Below are 21611 nucleotides of genomic sequence, written 5' to 3'. Positions count from 1 at the left end.
AATTACCTTAAATTAAACTCAATTTCCATTTGACTTATTTAAAGTTAAAAGTTGAAGTTTCTTTCAGACTACAAATACCAATCTCTAATGTTTATTATTATTAGTATGTATAGTATTAGTTGGTATTAGTGTTTTATGTAATTATATCTAAGATGAAACGCTATAATTAGACATCCCACATGTGATTATGAAAGTATGATTCCAGGAATCAATTAGGAAACGAAGAAGAGAAACCTTTTAAAATAAATTTTCGGGGAAATATACAAATTTAGGTAATTTAATTAATGTCGTTTATCCGTCACTAATTGATAAGTAATTAAGTACCTAATAATTATTTTACGTTATTAATAAAGAGTAATGTTTTGTTTATTTACAAAGTATTAACGCCGTGTCTTGCGTGGGCGACGGTCGCGCGACCGTCGCCGTCGCGTCTCATCGCATCGTCTACTTCCATATCGATAAGGTTTGATTTCGTATGCGTCGCATCGCTGTCGCGCGACCATCGCGCGACCGTCGCCCACGCAAGCCACGGCGTAAGAAAGAACAGACAGACAACAGACAAAGTTGGGTGTAAAGTAAAGTAACGTGACTTCATTGCGTGTTTATTTGAACTAGAGCTGCATATTAAAAAATATATGCGTATATCGGGAAGTACAGAACGCCGTGTCTTGCGTGGGCGACGGTCGCGCGACCGTCGCCGTCGCGTCTCATACTTCCATATCGATAAGGTTTGATTTCGTATGCGTCGTATCGCCGTCGCGCGACCATCGCGCGACCGTCGCCCACGCAAGCCACGGCGTAACACTTATTTAGAGATAGATTATCACTTGAACCTGCGTCGTGAATAAAGGGAACATGCCATTAAAATCGTGACTCATGTTACTCTTGTCGCGGATTGACCCCGTTGCATATTTTACCACAAGTGTGCAAAGTAATTTCATACAAATTTTAACTTAATGCCCAAAGATAACTGTTAGAAATTACGTTTATGATTTTGAATCATGAATGTTAAAAAATGTTATGAACTAGCTTTTGCCCGCGGCTTCACTCGCGTTAGAAAGAGACAAAAAGTAACCTATGTCACTTTCCATCCCTTCAACTATATCCACTTAAAAATCACGACCATTAGTCGCTTTGTTTTGCTGTGAAAGACGGACGAACAAACAGACACACACAATTTCCCATTTATAATATTAGTATGGATTTGATTTAGTTTGATGTTTATAGTTAATATTTTCCTTGTGTTGGTGCAGTGAAAAATGATGTGAGTGAAAACTCGGTAGCAAATGATTTACCCTACGTACGTGTCTTGAAACCCGCATGATACCGCATTCTGAATATTGGAATCTTTTGCTCGGCTATAAATAATATTGGCACATGCGGTTACATTGCAACTTTGCCCTCTTGCAGTTATCGCACAAACTAACAAAATCAGGTTATAATTCATATAAACGTTCTGTTCAAAATCTAAGGCAGTGTTTTATTATTCACGCTGGGCCCTTGTTTAATTTAAAAACTATTAAAAACTAACCAATACAAACGCTGTAACGCGAAAACTCATTTAAAGTCCCCGGGAGCTCGGCGCCGCGTCAACTTCATAACTCCTTCAAATAACATTACTGGGAGCGTATTCGGATACAGGGGATATTATAACAATCTTAAAGGCCGGCAACGCACCTACAAACCTTCTGTTTCGGGTGTTCGTGGCCGGCATCGATCGCTTACCATCAGGCGAACTGTCTGTTCATTGCCCATATCGCATAAAACAAATCTAAAAGATGCGCTTTAAAGGTCTGCAAACCACTTATATACAATCCCTCTTATCTTGTGGCTGTGTGTATATATCAGGCGATTCCGAAAGTTAAGAATTTTTTGATGATTATAAGAATGATGATCTAAAAATGGCAGTCATAGGTACAGCTTTTTAAAAGGTATTCTTACTATAGGTATTCTAATACTGCCAATAATCGAAAATTCAAGAAAATCAAATACGTCAAATTTAAAATATTTCCCATAATATTAGAATAATATACATACAAATTGCTGAAAATATACATACATACAACATACCTACATACAAAGAAAATGCTAAAGTTACAGTACCACTCTTGGCAAATAAGGGGTTGAAAAAACGAAACTGTGACATTGCAGTGACAGGTTGCCAGCCTCTCGCCTACGCCACAATTTAACCCATATCCCACAGTCGACTTCTACAACACCCACGGGAAGAAAGGGAGTGGTGAAATTCTTAACCTGTCACCACACAGGCAGGTGAAAATATACAAGTAAAAAACAAGGAATCTATATACATCTTAAACTAAAGTCACCAAAAGTGATGCCACTCAACATAATATGGCAATGACTAATTTATAATTAACAACAATTAGCCACGGCGCTGATTTTCAGGGCAACCGAGAAACAGGATGGGATTTCAATATTTATAAAATTAACATGTGGTGGACGAAGTTGCAATCAACTTTCGTAGAATTATACCTATACAGGAAGAAAAATCAGCATATCCACTTAACCCCTTAAACGCCTTGTTTCAGATAATCCGGATCTGTCCTACAATTGAAACTGTAATTTACAAATTGAAGATTATTAATTCAATAGCAAATTGGAACGGCGTTCTAGGCGCTAATACCTACATAAGGCGTAAACAGTTGTATTTGATTCATTAATAATCATCATTCTTAATGAATTTGTCATTATTCTGCTTTGAGTGTTTTTATTTTTATAATTGTTTGTATATCTATGTTGACGTGTAATAGTGCCTGTTTTATATTTGTATTCGATAGTACGGGAAAACACATTATGTGTGGTGACTTTGATTTGAATGATTTGGTATGCACCGTCTATTGAGGTGGTCTGTGTTCTCGGCCAATCAGCTTAAAAGCTCGCCCACACTTTGAGTGGCGCCACCTCGTTGAATAGTGCGAAACTAAGTTATGGTCGGTTGCGCGGCGGTGCCCGTTTCACTACGACCTCGATAGATGGCGGTGTATTTCACTAGTTTTCATTTATCTTACCACGAGATCTAGACCTACACCATCTTTATAAACGTGAGAACGTGGGCACCGAGTTTTGATCTTCAAGGTTGTTTTTATCTGTATGGAGAATAGAACAAATAACTACAATTCTGTTGTTTATCATATAGGCGTATTAAATGTGATGGGATATCGGTCCGACATCCGATATCGGATCGAATAATGTGAAAACGCACTTAGAGCAAACTTCACGGAAACTGTGTCTGTCATTTTTGGTTCTACTAATTAAGAGTTTGGGGTTACTCCATAGAAAAGTATATTCCGTGACGGTCAAGATTCGCCATCGAGTATAAGAATTTACACTTCGCTTATATGAGAACTTAAAACTATACAAATACATTTTTTTGTGTGAAGTTAACGAAAGAACTATAAACATAGAGGGTATTTTCAAAATACAATACAAATCCGGCCATCTATGTGTGGTGTAGTGTATGCGCGTTCTCAGGCGGTCGCATTTTAATGTATGGGATGGTATGATCTTATATTTAATTTATGGCTATAGTTAGGTAGTAGTATGAAAGCGTACTCACCTCGGTCCACCGGCACTGCGGCACGGGCAGCGCCGGCAAAGTCTGCGCCCTCCTGAATATCCACATGGCCGCATGCATCGCTACTCGCACTCTAGTTCAAAAGTCATGCCTCCACTAATGTCTCCAATCACTCGAATTATCCGCTGTCACTTTTTAGGGTCAAAAAAAACCTAAAATGATTCTAATTAAACTTAAAAAAAAAACTAAATAACTCTAAAATTCACCTAAAATAAATCTAAAAACGGCCCCTGTATAGTACCGAAGACGCTAGCAGCATTTCCTCGTTAGATTGTCAAGTTAATACGCTGAGCGAGGAAGCCGCCAGCTCGTCGGTCGCCGGTGGCGTCTCTTAGAGTCTTCGATAAATCGTTGAAGAGACTCAGAACGCCAGGGCCCCACGGGACGAAAGAAAAGAGTTTTAGTGTAAGGTCGTAGGGCCTGGCCACATGGGCGCGTTGCGGCGACGCACCGCGAAAATTCTGCGTTGCGTTGCCGCGCCGCCAGTTTTTGCGGCAGGAAATCTGCAGCGCGGCACCGCGACGCAAGAACTCGCGGTGCGTCGACGCACCGCAAAAACTCGCGGCGCGGCACCGCAACGCAGAATTTTTGCGGCGCGTCGCCGCGCCGCCAAAACTGGCGGTGCGTTGCCACGCCTCGATAACTATACACAGTGCAGAACTTCACGATCAGTCTTTATCCAGACATGGATCCCATTACGCGCATTCTGCTCTTGCTCGTATTACGGAGGCGCTTAAAAAAAACGAGACGAAAAGAAGATGCTGGGTCAACCCATATATATATATAAAATGAATAATGACGGAACTCATTTTGAAAGGAAATATGCGGCATTAAAGACAAGTGAAGTGAAGTTCAAAGAATATTTCAGAATGACAATAGCAAGTTTCGAAGAACTGGTCTTTAAAATCTCACCTCGAATAAAAATACAATATATATTTAGAAAACCTGTCGGATAGGGCGGAGCGAATTTAAAAATTTTGGAAATATGCAATTGAATACCACTCAAAGAATGCCTAATTTTATGTAGATTATGAGAAAAATAATAAAAAAAATCTAGCTATATACTTTTGGCCCTCTACCATTAATTTAATAAAAAAATATTAATATTTTTTTGCAAAATATATTTTTTTATTTTACATATTTTTTTTACGTTTATATATTAAAACATCACCTTACGTATCGAAAATGATTTTAATTTCAGTTTTTTTTTACGTTAAAACATTTTTTTTTCTGAGACCTAAATGTACTGTAAACTTGGAATTTTTCATAAAATCCTATTTATATATAACTCGTACTTAAAAAAATATTCTAAGCATGTGACAGAAAAGCTATCAATCGAAATAAACTCATAGCACATTGAACAACATAATATACAACATAAATTTTGGTCCCAAAACCAAAATTTTTGGTTATAACGCTACAAAGTATGCTTAAATTGCCCAATTAACGCCTAAAATGTCACTTTTGGTCATCATGTAAAAGTAGGAAAAATCAAGAAAAACGCAAAAACCCAAAGCGTTTTATTTATATCTAAAGATGTCCTTTCATATAAAAGACAACCCAAAAAATATACTGTACTTGTTACTTCGTTTATCGTATTTCGCATGATAACGTGATTATTGAGTTAAAAATGAAATATTTAAGTATTATTATTTACTATTATTTAATAAATTTAAACATTATTATGGTTAAATTCACTTAAATAATAGGTTTTTTTATATCATAAATTAATAATAAAAAATAAAAATTGACATCAGACATATTTAATTTATTTGTTAATTTTACCTTATTTTTTTTTCTTTTACGGCTGGTAGAAGGCTAAAAGTAGTACCTAATTTTAAATTTCACACCGGAAATATAATCTAAAATTTTTTCCACAACTTTCGATACCTATTCCGTTTTGAATTTCTAATTTTTAATTTTCTCCATACAAGCACGCTCCACCCTACTGTCGGACCTCTGGAGATGCTGAGATTAACTAAATATGCCGAATACCGAATATTTACCGAATATTCGGCCCATCTCTAATGTGGACAAAGGACGAAAGGACAGCCTTATAGACAGCAGGCAGGCAATTATGGTCGCGCGATAAATGATAAAAATATCAGGCCGTCCCTATCGCACTATTTGTAAGTGCGATAGGGACTAGGGACGGCCCGATGTTTTATCATTTATCGCGCGACCATGATTGCCCTGCAACTTCTTATTGCTATCGGTGTCGAGTACTTATCCAAGTTAGGTATCTATTTTAAATATGACGGTGTAATTGTGTGCAGTACAGTACCTACAAAAAAAATGGTACAGAAATTAAAAATACAGTAGGTACGCTGAACCAAAATAATATATTACTTACAATACTATATATCAGGCCTGTGTGGTGACGGGTTAAGAATTTCACCATCTCCTTTCTTCCCGTGGGTGTCGTAGAAGGCGACTATGGGATATGGGTTAAATTGTGGCGTAGGCGAGAGGCTGGCAACCTGTCACTGCAATGTCACAGTTTCGTTTTCTTTCAACCCCTTATTTGCCAAGAGTTGCACTGAAGCTTTAGTAGTTTCATGTGTTCTGCCTACCCCTTTATGGGATACAGGCGTGATTGTATGTATGTATGTACTATATATCATATCATTTTCCTCAGAGCATTTTTCCTGTCTTTGTGTATACTACCTACGGTTGGCAACCCTAGGCCGTTTTCACATTATCCGATCCGATATCGGATATAGGAAGGATGTAAAATGTAAGATTTATGCGCTTCCAGGTTTTTATTTATGTATTTAATAGATCATTATTACTAAAAAAAACGATATAAAACGCAAAAATTGCGGATTTAATGCAGATGGCACTCTCCTAGAACAGTTTTTGTCCGAGGCACCACCGAACTGCCGATATTGGCAGGACGCTTCCGACATTTTTGGCATGCCGGACCCCCCGCCAGCTGTCGGCCGATAATATTTGTGTGTGTGCGTATATAATGTAGGTATACGTTTGTAGTAGTGTGAGTGACAAAAATGGCGTCTATTAAACAGCTGCTGTTAACCCTTCAGGTGGCGGAGCTACAAGTTGCATAGGGGATAAGTGGCACGGTCGTTTTATAAAACATTCCGTTAAGTGGCAGGCGCCGGGAGTCGGACTCTGGGAAAAACAAGCCGATAAGTGGCAGGGACCGGCTCCCGGACCCCGTGCGACGATATACCTAAATATATAAATAAAACCGTCTAAAACTGTATCTAGCTTCCTCACACTTGCACGAACCATTCGTCACTAAACAAGGACGGCATTCAGTAAAGGTCCAACACCCTCAACTTCAAAACAGCTTGAAATATGACCCAATTTGATTGGACCAACCGCCTGCCATATTTGAGACACGTGTTTAAAAACCGTCTTTTTTGCAAAAATTGTACTGTAATATGTTAAAAAAAGGAATATAAGTGTAAATAAATGTATATTTAAGTCCCCGAATTACTTTTTTATACAATTTACTGTTTGTTTTCCTAAATAAAGTTACTTTAATACATGGAAGTGGAAAACGTAGCCACCTGATATTTGATCGAGTCTAGCAAAATTCACATAAATGGAATGTATTTTTTTGCTATGGAATGATTTTAGCCGTTTCATAATAAATTCAGTGATATATGGTTTATGCACAACATCCCTACACCTTTTGAGAAATTATAATTTTTGTAACACAAGTGACATTCGCGATGACCACCCGTGAGGGCCCCGCCACTCAAGGGTAAACTTTTTCTGTCATTTTATCGGTATCCTTGCCACTCAACAGCTTTTTATTTCAAGTCCGGCTCCCGGTTACCTGCCACTTTACGTGCGGTCGGCTCCCGGATTTCGCCACCTGAAGGGTTAAGGTCAGTGCGGGCAAGACCGGCATAGTTTATTTGAAATAAAGTTTGAGTGGATAAAACTCTATAATTAATGCAGTCTGGCGTTATGCGCATGGTCCTATGGGATAGCAAATATTATATTTTACAAAGCTTTTACAGTATTTTGGTGAAGTAAGGTACTTTTAAGTGATAAAAATCACTTTTTTTAAGGCTCGGCGGGTTGACCGTCCTCCCGCGATGAGCACAGAAAGACCGTCTAGTGCTTGTTGTCGCGTAATTTCATATGAGACTAGGTTCCAAAATCATGATCATTGTTATTATACGTAATAACGGGGCAGAATGTGCTAGATAACTATTAAAATAACGTTGAAATTTTGAACATATAAGCATTTTTCTATTTATAAGGCAAGACCGGCATACGTCCCGTAGATGGGGTTCATAACCTTTTCTTTTCAGGTCCAGATATTGCATAATACTGTTTTTCCAACGAACACCTGCGAATACAATTTAGTCACGATATTACAGGCTCATATAAATCCAACTACTTATCTGTTTTTCAAACTATGTTAATTAAGAAAACGTAATAGGGTATTAAGATACGTGAATTAGTTTGGTAACATTTCTTAGCAATGCTTGGTTTTGCTATAGTCACTACAGTTTTTTTTCATCACACTCGCACACTAAATGTGATTTTACACGCAGGCGGAGCGTGAGTTATAGAAAAATCGTTCTCCCAAGGGAGTTATGAAATTTCTAGTACCGTATTAAATTTTTTTATCTTTTTACATATTTTTATGTTGCAAGTGTCATGAAAAACATTGTGTGTAATTCGGGGAGTATGAATATTACAAACTCGAGTCTTGGAGGAGCTGAGTGGTTCTTTTCTGTTCAAGGATTTTATGTTGCCAGTATAACATATTAATTCAATGAAAAGAGTTTTGACATTATATTTCATGATCGTTTATAAATTGTTGTAGATTAAGTTCATACTACTGATTTGCAGTAGGTATATTCATTATTAATATTTTGGTAATTTCCTCATAGGTGACGTGAAAAATTGTAAATGTCACATGGTAGCAAAATTATTTCCACCTTGAGCGTTAATACTTGAATCCCTCACTACGCTCAGGATTCTAATTTTGAATCCCGAGCGTAGCGAGATTAGAGATTCCTTTACTTCGTTCAGGATTCAATAAACACCCTTTGCCCCATTTTGCTCGATTACGACTTCAAAAACTCAGTAGAGATTCAGATGTCATTAATACATAAATATTTACATAAATATTTGTATACTTAATACATAAATATTTGTTTCAGTTATTAATAATAGCAAACAATATACAAGACATGTCTATACATCTTCCGAAGAATGTATTGATAAAATCTTTTTTTGATGCACTTCCTAACGCCAGCGTATATATCGACGAGGAAGACGAAATGATTTTGCTTGAGAAGTGCACAGTTTGTGCCACTAGTCATAGTTTCGATATGACCCTCTGTGCCTCCAGGGTTCAGTTTCTGCCGTCTGACGAACAACCTTTATCAAATATGTTTTGTCAAGGGTGCGCAATATTATGTTTTCTGTTTGAATAAATAATTGGATTCAAAATGCTTACTTTTATTTCTAAAAATACATAACTCTCTTTTGAAATATTTGTCGCCGCATGTTGCACAATCTATACAAACACTACCATCTTAAATATGATGATGAGTAATGCAGTGTAAGTAGGCTTAGTTCTGTTCACCACTTATAATTCTTCACAACTATGTCATTTTTATTTAATACATTCGAATGATATTAGTAACACCATACGAATCATTACCAAAACTGTATTTCGAAGTTAAAATCAAAAACGGTACAACTATCATATGCAAAAAACGTACTTATATATTGATATTGTTTACACTCGACTTATTTCCAATAAAGCCTAAAAAAGGTTGGCAACTCCTTGTTTATCGTATGCCGGTCTTGCCTTTCTCTTTTATGCCGGACTTTCTGAGTAGGCACAATTTCTAAGTTACATATTTCAGAACATAAAACAAGAAATTGAACGCGTTTTGAGTAGATTAATAGTACTAGTCAGAAAGAACGGTTATTAAATGACTACGTTACATACATTATATACAAATATTCCGACTGCTTCCATTTTATTTTAATTTTTTGCTGAACCATGTTGAACTCGATGCTCGAGTTCGAAACACGAATCAAGTTTATTGTTGACTAGTGTTCGTCCTAGGGATATGTATTCAAGACCAATGGCTTAAGGATGAAAAACTGGTATACCTTCGGAGGTGTGAGAGGCGTAGATATATAAACACAAAAGTTATTGTCAATAGACGGTCTTTCCGGGTAGACGGTCTTACCCACACTGACCTTAATGATGAATTTCTGTTGAAAACAAAAAGATTGTAATTCATCGGTCCGAATTGCGGATACTAATTTTTTCATCTTTTAGTAGATATAGTTAAATGTAAAATTATAAGTATTTATTTTACTTGCCGCTCTTGAGTATTTTTATGCTCGTTATTTTAATTTTACAATAAAATATAAAACTTTTTAAAAATATTTTTTGATACAAAATCATACTTCATTGATGTGGAACAATGCGTTTTATCGGACCGACATCCGACACTATCGGAAGCGTTTATCGGATGTAGGATGTCGGTCCGACACCCGATATCGGATCGGATAATGTGAAAACGGCCTACACCGCTCAATGTGGCATTTGCACGATACAGCAATGTGCCGCGGCGGCCGGCCGTGTCGCAGTTGTTAGCTAAGCTACCCTTGTGTGCGTGCGTGATGACCTGATGACTGATGACACGATTCGCTGGTTGTTCTTTTAGGTATTTAAGTACTTTTAGGTGTTTAAGTACTTTTAGGTATTTAAGACGCTACAGGAGCGAAAATGGAAAGGAAAGGGAGCCCTTTCAATTTGGGAATTTTAGTTAAATATACTAGTGTTATTAACTAGATTTATCGAAAAAAATTGTCCATCCAGAACAACTCAGTTAAAAGATATTGCGAAAAATTCTTTAAAATCGAGGTTCCGCTCTCGACTGTTTCCTCCTTCAAAACTTAATGAATCGTAAGTGCGTTTTCACATTATCCGATCCGATATCGGATGTAGGACTGATATCCCATACATTACAGGCGCCATCTTGTATTTTTTCCATTGAAATCCTTATGACCTCCGATATCGGATCGGATAATGTGAAAACGGCCTAACGGAATTTAATTACTAACAAAAATAATTGATTAGTCTATAATTTGGATGTTTAGATTATTGCAATACATAAAGACGCTACGGGAGCGAAAATGCTAAAATGGAAAGGAGTCCCCCTTTCAATTTGGGAATTTTAGTTAAATATACTAGTTTTATTAACTAGATTTATCAAAAAAAAAAAATTCCATTAAGAACAACTCAGTTAAAAGATATTGCGAAAAAATCTTTGAAATCGAGGTTCCGCTCTCTTTTCCTCCTTCAAAACTTATTTAAACGGAACGAAATTTGAGAATCTGAATAATTTAAAATGAAATAATCTGTGTCGGACCGTTTAGATTTTTTGGACAATTGTTACCGATCTTGAGTATCCCTTTTTCGAGCCATATTGAAAAATGCCGTTTTTAGAAATTTTTGATTGGATCTAGCATTCTAGCATCTTTTAAAATAAGAATAGCAAAAAATATCAAAACGGTCCGACTCAGAAAAAATAATAATAATCTGTGTCGAAAAAATCATTGCTCTATCTTCAAAAACCAAGGAGGAAATAGTCGAGAGCGTTTGTATGGAGAACTGACCTGTATCGTATCGTCTTAAGAAATCTGATTTCAAAGGTTTAGGTAGGAAATCTAATCATCAATATTATTGCAATGTAAAATTATTTTTTTATCTCTGGGGCGCAATCTTGAGTATCACTTTTTTTGCGCCATAATGAAAAAGGCAGTTTTTTGATTGACTCGAGCGTCTTTAAAAATAAAAATATCAAAACGTTCCAACACAGATAAGATTAATAATTAATAACAATCTTACTGGGAACAAATCAAATTATTTTATTGAATATTTTCTTGATTTGTTATTTAATAACCTAACAATAAAATTAAAATTTTGAAAAAACTCCCGACCGCGACATAGTGGACCGATTTTCATGAAACATGGCTAAGAACACTCCCGACTAACTCAGCTTTCAGACAAAAAAACTAAATTTAAATCGGTTCATCCATTCGGGAACTACGATGCCACAGACACACACACACAGACAGACAAACAGACAAATAAACAGACAGACACGTCAAACTTATAACACCCCTTCGTTTTTGCGTCGGGGGTTAAAAATAGTCTTTCGCTATATCGTAATGCTGCAAATGGATTCATATAGGAGGTGCAAGCACTAATTGTTGCCTTGGGCCTTGTCGTTTTTTCTTTCGTGTATGATGTCTATTTCAATTTATAGAATAATCTGTGTTGAAAAAATCAGTCTACCTTCAAAAACCAGGGAGCAAATAGTCGAGATCGTTGGTATGGAAATTGAACCGTCCTGTATCGTCTTAAAAATATAATCGATTGTCGATTTAGCCCCGCTCCCCAGCTGCCAGCTTGCGGACCTGAGGTTGACTATGATAAGAGAAGCATCTTAGCAGGTTGCCTCAAGGGTCTACTCCAAAATCCTGCCAGATTTCCGTCCATAGTCCATAATAGTGCGTAATTTTATTTTCACGAATTTATCGGATTCGGTTCGGACGTAGTTCGAAAGCGCTCTATTTTTAACATAGGTACCTATCGTCATATTCAGATAGAACGAATATTTTCTTTACCTATGTATTTACAAATTGTCAAATCTTTTGGGAATTACATAAAAGTCATAAAATTATTTATTTAATTAAATTTTGAAAAAACCCCCGACCCGGACATAGTGGACCAATTTTCATGAAACATTGCTAAGAACACTCCCGACTAACTCTGCTTTCAGACAAAAAAAATCAATCTAAATCGGTTCATCCGTTTGGGAGCTACGATGCCCCAGACAGACACACACACAGACAGACAGACAGACAGACAGACAGACAAACAGACAGACAGACAGACAGACAGACAGACAGACAGACAGACAGACAGACAGACAGACAGACAGACAGACAGACAGACAGACACGTCAAACTTATAACACCCCTTCGTTTTTTGCGTCGGGGGTTAAAAATGTTATTATTTAAATCTACCCATCGATGTACCCATTGCGGAAATATAAATAAGAGAGGCACTCCATTGTCAATAAACCCTTAATTGCATGATTTTACTTTTTTTAACAATTTACAGATATATGACACCATGGTGGTATATATGCTGAGCACTGGAAAAATAATGAAAAAATCTATCACCATTTTTTTAATATGAAACAACGTAACTAAAAAAGATGATTTTTAATAGCATATTGAAAAATTCGAATATTGCTTAGTATTTTATCGTGAAAAACTGTACTAAATGTACTATTGATTCAATTTTCGTGATGCTTGGAAAAAATCCATCACCAAGTAAAGAAGGGTTAAATATAAACGACACGAAGTTTAATTCGAACACAACAGTTCACAATTGCGAGCAGCGGTAACGCACCGCCAGTTTTGGCGGCGCGGCGCCGCGCCCCAAAAATTCTGCGTTGCGGTGCCGCGCCGCGAGTTTTTGCGGTGCGGCGACGCACCGCGAGTTCTTGCGTCGCGGTGCCGCGCCGCAGATTTCCTGCCGCAAAAACTGGCGGCGCGGCAACGCAACGCAGAATTTTTGCGGTGCGTCGCCGCAACGCGCCCATGTGGCCAGGCCCTAAGTGGTCACTCTCAGCGGATCGTTTAAGTGTGCGTCCACACAATATAGCGTCGACTCAGGACACTTGTATGAGCTTCAATTGTTTGATATGTATGCCGCACGCCCCGCCCCGCTGCCCGCCCGATATGAGCGTGCACTCAGACCTTACATGACGCGAAAGCCACCGAAACGCCGTAGAAATGTATTCTGGGTCTGTCGCGCCAATACGCAAGAGCGATAGGGATAAATTGCTACGAAAGAGATATTATCGTGAGCGTTTCATAAGCGTTTGTGTATTTGGCTACGCACACTGGTGGGTTATTTTACATTCCACAGATCCCCTCTTTTCGCACAAACCTAAGCTTACTTATAATAACTGATAAGCGTGGACTACGTGGATGTGTTTAATTTACCAATCATAATTGTTCATTTCTCCACCTAGCATAGCAATGGTGGGAACGAGTTACTCATTGGTACCTACTATCGAAGTACTTATAACAAATTACTTTTAAATATAAAGTAACACGTATGAAAGTATCCTCAAGGGCTCTTTCTCAAGACACTTGAAATTGGCATGTTTTTTATTTGTTCAACCATGACTGCTAAATTCATGAAAACGTAATTGTTACTAAATATAATTCCAACGAATTTCACAGAAAATGGGCCAAGATTTTTACCTATTCACTTCATGATATGCAAGAAAATCAATATGTGAAGTATCTCTATAAGCTGTAAACTAAATTTAAAACGCCGTCAATTTAACCGCCACTGACGTTCATATGATAAAAATTATGATATAAAAATATCAATTATCAATGTTATAAAAATACAATCTACCAAGCACACTACCAACCAAAAAAACCGCCCCTATCTATGTAAAGTCATGATACACTATAAAAGTCTATAACAGTATCATCACAAATAGGTAAGCCTAGACTTAAACCCGTCCCTGCAAGAGGGAAGTTGTAATAAAACTGCGAATGGCCATGAAATAATATCTGTCGGACAAGAGCTGTTGGTTATCGGTACATCGTCGATAATGTTGTGTTGTGGACATAGCTGAGCATTTGCATTAATGAAGTGTGACGTAAACTTATAGAGAAAATGGAATCGATTCTAATGACAATATACTTCAACTAGGTACAGAGGAAACTGGCTAAGTGGAACCTGGGTAAGTGGAGAACCTCTTTAAGTGGACCCAAGTTCTCGATTCCAGTCCCTTAGCAACGAATTACCTCTACTTAAGTGGATTTTTGGGACCTCTATAAGCGGAATCCATTTTTGGAATGAGGAAGATGAAGAAGAGCCGAACATGAATGTTTCGTCGAACAAAATCACGAAACGTCAAGCTGGAAAAGCAATAGAAACACTGCAGATTTTTTTTACATCGCCACTAAACGTACAAATAAATGTGTTCGATAATAATAATAAAAAATGTGTTCGATAATAATCGAAATATAATAATGGTAAAATGTATCAGCAGGCCTAGCACATGATGGCCGCGATCGCCGCGAATAACCTGTCCTTATGTCATTAATACAATTAATCTCGCGGCGTCCCGCGGCCAAATGTATCTCAAACCATATGGGTACGTGACCTCTATAAGCGAGATATCTGAAAAGATGGAGAGAAACATAGGCTACTTTTTGTCTCTTTTTTGAAAAGATGGAGAGAGACATAGGCTACTTTTTGTCTCTTTTTTGAAAAGATGGAGAGAGACATAGGCTACTTTTTGTCTCTTTTTTGAAAAGATGGAGAGAGACATAGGCTACTTTTTGTCTCTTTTAAGATCTTTCGATATATGTCACCGGGGGGGGGGGGGGGTCCGGGGTGGAAATTACTGGAAATTTGTATGGATCAATTTTCGAATTTAACGCAAGCGAAGCCGTGGGCATAAGCTAGTTTTTTTTTTATGATGGCGTGACAGTTCAGTTTAGTATGAATAATATAGTTCTAATGAAATTCCGCAATTAATTTAACTGTTAAATTTAAATGTAATTTATATGCCAGCTTGTAGTTAGGGAATTCAATTACTTCGTTGATCCCTATTCCTTGCGCTGCGTCTGTCTGTACTGTCTGTTTGCCTGCGATATGCGGATTTCATGCATCCGTAGCTCGTAGATACGAGCATAGATCAAATACTTTGGCATGTAACAAATTTATAGTGTAATTTTTATCATGAAATAAAGAAATCTAATCTAATCTAATCTAATACAAGAAGATCATACCACCCCATACATTAAAATGCGACCGCCTAAGAACGCGCAATACACTACACCACACATAGATGGCGCCACGAAAAAATGCCTTGTTGCCATCGATTATTTGTAGATTGGCGTTAAGTGTCACTTTTGAGCCATTAATCTATGTTAAAAGTGAGACTTAACGCCATCTACAAGTATAATCGAAAGCTACATTTTTGTAGTGCCATCTATGTGTGGTGTATGCGCGTTTTTCGGCGGTCCATTTTACATGTAATGTATAGGATGGTATGATCTTATTTAATCTATGGCACGAGTAAGAATATTGTAATTCCTGTGAATGCTTTATAGCACTGTGCGATAGCTAAATATTGCCAACGAGAGTAAGTTGAAGTGCCGGTAGCCTAGCGGTAAGAGCGGGCGACTTTCAATCCGGAAGTCACGGGTTCGGACCTCGGCTCGTACCAAAGAGTTTCTCGGAACTTATGAGCGAAATGTCATTTGATATTTGCCAATCGCTTTTCGGTGAAGGAAAACAAAGTGAACCGGACTAATTCCAATAATGTTTAGTTACTCTACGGGTTTGGAGGCAAATGCCGGAATGACGCAAGGAGTATGATGATGAGTACCTAAGTACTAAGTAAGTTGAATTTATAAAAGATTTAAAAGCTTTAGGTTGCAGTATCTTAAGCCTTGAGTATATTTTCATCACACAATATATTTAAAAAAAAAAAACATTTAAAAAGATAAAAATAAATTTAATACAGATACTACCTTTACACATGGGGAGAAGGATTTTTTTGTACTTAACTCCAACTTTAATGTGTCTACAAACTACAAAGAACCTATGTGTATCTTCTAAAGAAAAATTTCTACGCTCATTTTTAAGCTCTACCCCCGTGCAGTCAGCCAAAAAAGTGGTTTACCACTTTTCGACCATATGAGTTAAAATAGAGTCGAAAAGTGGTAAACCACTTTCTTGGCTGACCGTACAAAGCAGGGGCGGGTCGATAGTGAACAATAATAGTCGCCAGGGAGCGCACAATTATGTCATTAATTAAGATAGTGGACTACCCCGACTTCACACAAACGTACTTGCGGTCTGATTACTACTTTGATATTACGACAATGTTACTTACACATTTTGCTTTTTTTTTATTTCCGTTAAATGAGCAATTCCCGTTAAGTGTGTACATTTGGATCACGTCTCCGATTTGGATAAAAATTGGTAGGCTGATAGAGTCCATGATGCTGAGCAAGATCCACTAGGTTTCCCAAAATGACCTAGGTTGATTGTATGAAACTTTCCTTTTTTGTTACCGAAAATGTATAGAAATCTGGTGACAAAAAAGGAAGGTTTCATACAAACAACGTAGCACATTTTGGGAAACCTAGTCGTAGTATTTTTTTTTTTAACATAAATGAATGAATGTACTAATTCCAAAGAGGATCAAGTATTACAGAGAGTTGCTGTCAAAGTAAAATATGTAATCACAGTGCATAGACTGCCATCTCTCGACACAATACAAGCTTAAAACTTTTAATCCTCAGTTTTGACAATTTGGCCCATATTCCTAGCTTGATATGTGTTTAAATTAAAATATTAATATTAGTCACATCTAGCCGAGCGTCCCCCAAAGGTGTAACGCCATCTTGGCCACCGTACCTTTTCCTATATGGTTCTGAGGAACGTCTTTTTCTTAGACTGTAGCTGTCTATACGGAGTTACATATGTCTTTGACTAATTTTAATGTTATTGGTTTTGGCATGTGCCGTCATATACTTTTTCACATTAACTTTTAAGAAAATTAAAAAAATGTCATTTCGAATTCAATAAAACGCAATACGGTTCCTCTTAACGATTCATCTAATTTAAGTCGATTTGAACGGAAAACATAAAAACACGGTGTATACCTATCTAAATATATGTTTTCACGAAACCTTTTCAGCTTCATGAAAGCTTTATTATCGGATTAGGTGTAATTTAGCGAATCACGCGATAACCCTTATCTCGAGTACGGACACATTAACTAATACATGCGAACTTTGACAAGTACAATAATACTCGTTTATGCGTGTCATCGTTTTTACGTAGACCAGGTATTGCATGCAATAAGGTGTAAAACTTTCAATAATTGTGAAATAACTAGACTAGGAACACAATACATCTCCGACACTGGCGATCAAATATATGAAAGAGGCGTGTTCCTAGCACACATTCTAAGCTCGTGTAGGTGAACGCGAACCATGCTTGTATGAGTGAGATATGACAGGTCGACTGTTCGCGTTTTTGACAGGCGGTAAGTGAAAGGGGATGGGCGGCACTTTCAGCGGGGAACGGGAGTGGCCCTACTGTACGATAGTACTCTTTATTATAGTGTGCTAGGAGAGTGGTGCTGTGCTGCTAAAGCGCTGGTCGCCGGTGTCAAACTCCGGCTAGGTTTCCTTTGGGTCTAAGTGCGTTTTCACACTATCCGATCCGATATCGAATGTAGGGCCGATAGAAATATACATTTGAGATGTCATATTAGATTTTTGCATCTGAAATCCTTCCGACATCCGATATCGGATTGGATAATGTAAAAACGCACTAAATATCAAATAAAAGTTGCTTTTCCCCTCACTAGCTCGGAAACACGTGTTTTGTCCTTTAATACCAGCGGGTAAAAACGCATTTTATCCACTAGTGGGTAAAGTAATTTGACCTTGAATAAAGTAAAATTAACTGTTTTAAAATTGATAAAAGTAGGTGAATCTAGTAATAAAGATGATTTACCACCTGTGGAACTACTGGAAGCAGTGATAAACGCATTTTTTGCGTTGTAGTTTCCTCGCTATAGTGAGAGGAAAAGTTTTGTGTTACACTCGGGTGCAAATGTATTTTACTTCTCGTGTGTTAAAAAACTCGCAAGTTCAGGATTCTATTCTCGAACCACTCGCTTCGCTCGTGGTTCAACTATAGAATCCTTTCACTTGCTCGTTTTTCAATTCCACACTCGGCGTTAAAATACAACTTTGCCCCCTTGTATAACAAATAACTATTCTTGAAACTACTTACAGTGCCTACGCTACAGCGATGATGCGTTCTAATTCCATCAAAATGGGGAAAATGTTTATATTCTTAGAACAAATTAAATTATACTCATAGAAAATAATTTAATTTGTATTTTTTAGTAGACACACTACTATTTTAACTATAAACTGAAATAAATGTCATATACAAAGAAAAAATGACCAAGGCCTCCAGTGTCCAAAGCTGGACACTTTGGTCATTTTTTTCTTTGTATATGACATTTATTTCAGTTTAAATCTTATATTATTTATAAGTACCTATAGCATGAAAACCTGCGGTCTTCTGATGAATTATCGTAGTGGTCACAATTACCTATACACTATGTAACATAATTGCCGAAGATAAATCCTACGGCTTATACATTACCTTCTATAGTATCAAAATCAAAAAATCAAAATAATTTATTCAGCAAATAGGCCACAGGGGCACTTTTACACGTCACAAGTACATAGGTATTTAAAAAAATATTTAAAATTGAGTTGAAATTACAATTGATACTATTATATACTAATTCTAAGTTCTAACTAAAGTTAACTCTATACAATTAATTAGAGATGTAGAAGGTCTCTAAATGTCGAATTACAACCAAGAACTACACTAAATTTTAATATAAAAAGTACAAATACAAAAAAAAAAAAGTCTAAAATTACTTTAGAGGTGCAAATGACTCTAAATGTCACAACTAAAAATAAAATGTATATCTACTTAATCTAATTCTCCTTAGAGATGTATATGGTCTCCATGAGTCAAAATCATATATTTAAAATATTCACTAAAAGAAAGGAAACAAACGACAACCGAACAAAGTGTCCTAATTTAATAAAAATTAGAATTAAAGTTACTAAGTTATAACAGCCCCAGTAAGCTTAAACAGACCGGTCTTCACAGACGGCACCCGTTCACGAGTATGACGCGTATCTCAGCCATCGCCTCCCTCAACCTTTATTCGGGAAGGTGGCGACCCGATCAACGACGCCACCGAAGCAAAGACTTTTAAGTGTGCATGACATGTTCAAGCTGCCAGGCTAAATTAAATATTCAAATAATAAAACATAGCTGTAAGACACTATATTCTGTGCTCGTATGTTACAAAGGAAGGAAATATAGATTTATACAATAAAATTAAAGTAAGATAAACATTAAACACATAATCTTGGAGATGTATAAGGTCTCCAAGTGTCCACAACTAAACTTAAATAAAAACAATATAATCAGACGAGAATATGTTCTCATACGTCAATTGAACACTAGTATGCTTAATTACACAATGCAGAGAAAATGAAAAAATATATACGACTTCATTCATCTATTGACAAGCAACCACCTTAAAGGCATCCCTATCATCTATAAAATCCTTCACAGTGTAGTACGCCTTACATAACAACAAACGCTTAATGCGTGCCTTAAATTTGTCAAATGGCAAATCCACTATATCGGTTGGTACTTTGTTATAAAAACGTGTACAGTTCCCGACGAAAGACGTACCAACCTTACGGAGACGGTGGGCGGTCACAGCAAGTTTATGTTTGTACCTTTAATTTTCATGGTGTTTACTTTAAAAAAAGGAAGTGGTATTCGTAACCGCTATTCGATACCGGTTTTGCTCTTAAATGGATCACCGGCATTAATGTTACATCCTGTATACAATACGCCAAGAACGGAAAAGGTCTCAAATATAGAGAGATGTTGCGTTCTTTTCCCACTAAATCGAGAAAAATCTTTACAGCGCGATACACAATTCGCTTCAACTAGACAGCGCCATCTATAAAATAATAATGAAACCACTTACCCTAAGAATCCTGAAGGGGCTCTCGGCAAGCAGGCAGACGTCGCCAACATTTTGGTCGATCGGGGACAACATGATCTGCAGCTCACCGCCGGGGTTGGCAACCTTCGGCGCGGACTCACGGCGATTCCAGGTCATCACCCAGTCCTGGAACATAAATAAATAAATACATATTCTTTACACAGATTGACTGAGTCCCATGTTAAGGTATCGGTCTACTATGTGGCGGTCTACTATGAAGATAACCTAACCACAAAATTAAAATTTTGAAAAAAATCTCCGACATAACGACCGCTTTTCATGAAACATGGCTAAGAACACTCCCAGCTAACTCAGCTTTCAGACAAAAAAACTAAATCTAAATCGGTTTATCCGTTCGGGAGCTACGATGCCACAGACAGATACACACACAGACAGACAGACTTATAACCCCCCGTCGTTTTTGCGTCGGGGTTTAAAAATAGTTCTAGTCATATTTTCTTCACACTCGCACACTAAATGTGCTATTGCACGCAGGCGGAGCGTGAGATAGAAAAATCGTTCTCCCTAGGCAGTTAAGAAATTTCTGGTACTGTATTGAACTATTTTTTACCTTTTTGTATATTTTTTATAATGCAAGTGTGATGAAAAACATTGTGTGTAACTCGGGAAGTATTAATTACTAACTCGAGTCTTTAAATCGCTCCGGCAAGCCGTCACGATTTAACTTACTCTCGTTAGTAATATTCAACTTCCTCCCCTTGTTGCACAATGTACTATTTATTACCTACGTCTCTATCGTAATATGTATTTGCGATCGCAAAAAATGGCCGTAAATCGAACAAAGAAAGATCATAGGTTCTTTGAAATTAATAAAACACTCATAAAAAGTACACTAACATACACTTGTTGCCAGGCACTTTAATGTCCATTAATATAACGAATCTAATAACCCTCACGGGGCTCAGCGTTCACGTTAAAATCCCACTTATCCCATTACCCGTAATATCTACGAGATGAAAGGAAACTTAATAATAACAAGCTTTTACTGAAAAGTATTTAACGAGGTTAATATAAATAGTTTAGGTTTCTTGTATATTATTTACTGTAGCAAAGTATCTTAAAATGTAAGCAATTTAATAAAAGATCGCGATACATTAACATACATGTTTTTTATCAGTTTATCACAGATGCCTAGTTTGGTTTCAGAGAGTTACTGGCGTACTTTGAATAATTTAGAGCAACTCCAGGCCCGTCACGTGGTTTAGCCTAGGCTCCCAGGGATGAATTGAGAGCAAGCGTGAAATGTATGGGGTCCAATACATTCCACGACTCTTTCCGAATAG

At 37.1% G+C, this 21611-nt stretch overlaps 1 protein-coding gene across 1 annotated transcript in view; it reads right to left on the bottom strand.

Annotated features, from left to right (window-relative positions):
* LOC125240527 (transient receptor potential cation channel subfamily A member 1) overlaps positions 1-20394 on the bottom strand; it is a 158540-nt gene extending 138146 nt beyond the window's left edge. The window contains exon 1 of the mRNA XM_048148419.1: positions 20290-20394. Coding sequence (XP_048004376.1) covers positions 20290-20361 — 72 coding nt within the window. The 5' untranslated portion in view covers positions 20362-20394. The remainder of the gene's footprint in view (positions 1-20289) is intronic.
* Positions 20395-21611: the final 1217 nt, after the last annotated feature.

Source organism: Leguminivora glycinivorella, chromosome Z (genome assembly GCF_023078275.1).
Source record: "Leguminivora glycinivorella isolate SPB_JAAS2020 chromosome Z, LegGlyc_1.1, whole genome shotgun sequence".
NCBI classification, from domain to species: Eukaryota; Metazoa; Arthropoda; class Insecta; order Lepidoptera; family Tortricidae; genus Leguminivora; species Leguminivora glycinivorella.
The sequence above is the reverse complement of the archived record's forward strand: the minus strand, read 5'-3'. Positions and strand labels throughout refer to the sequence as shown.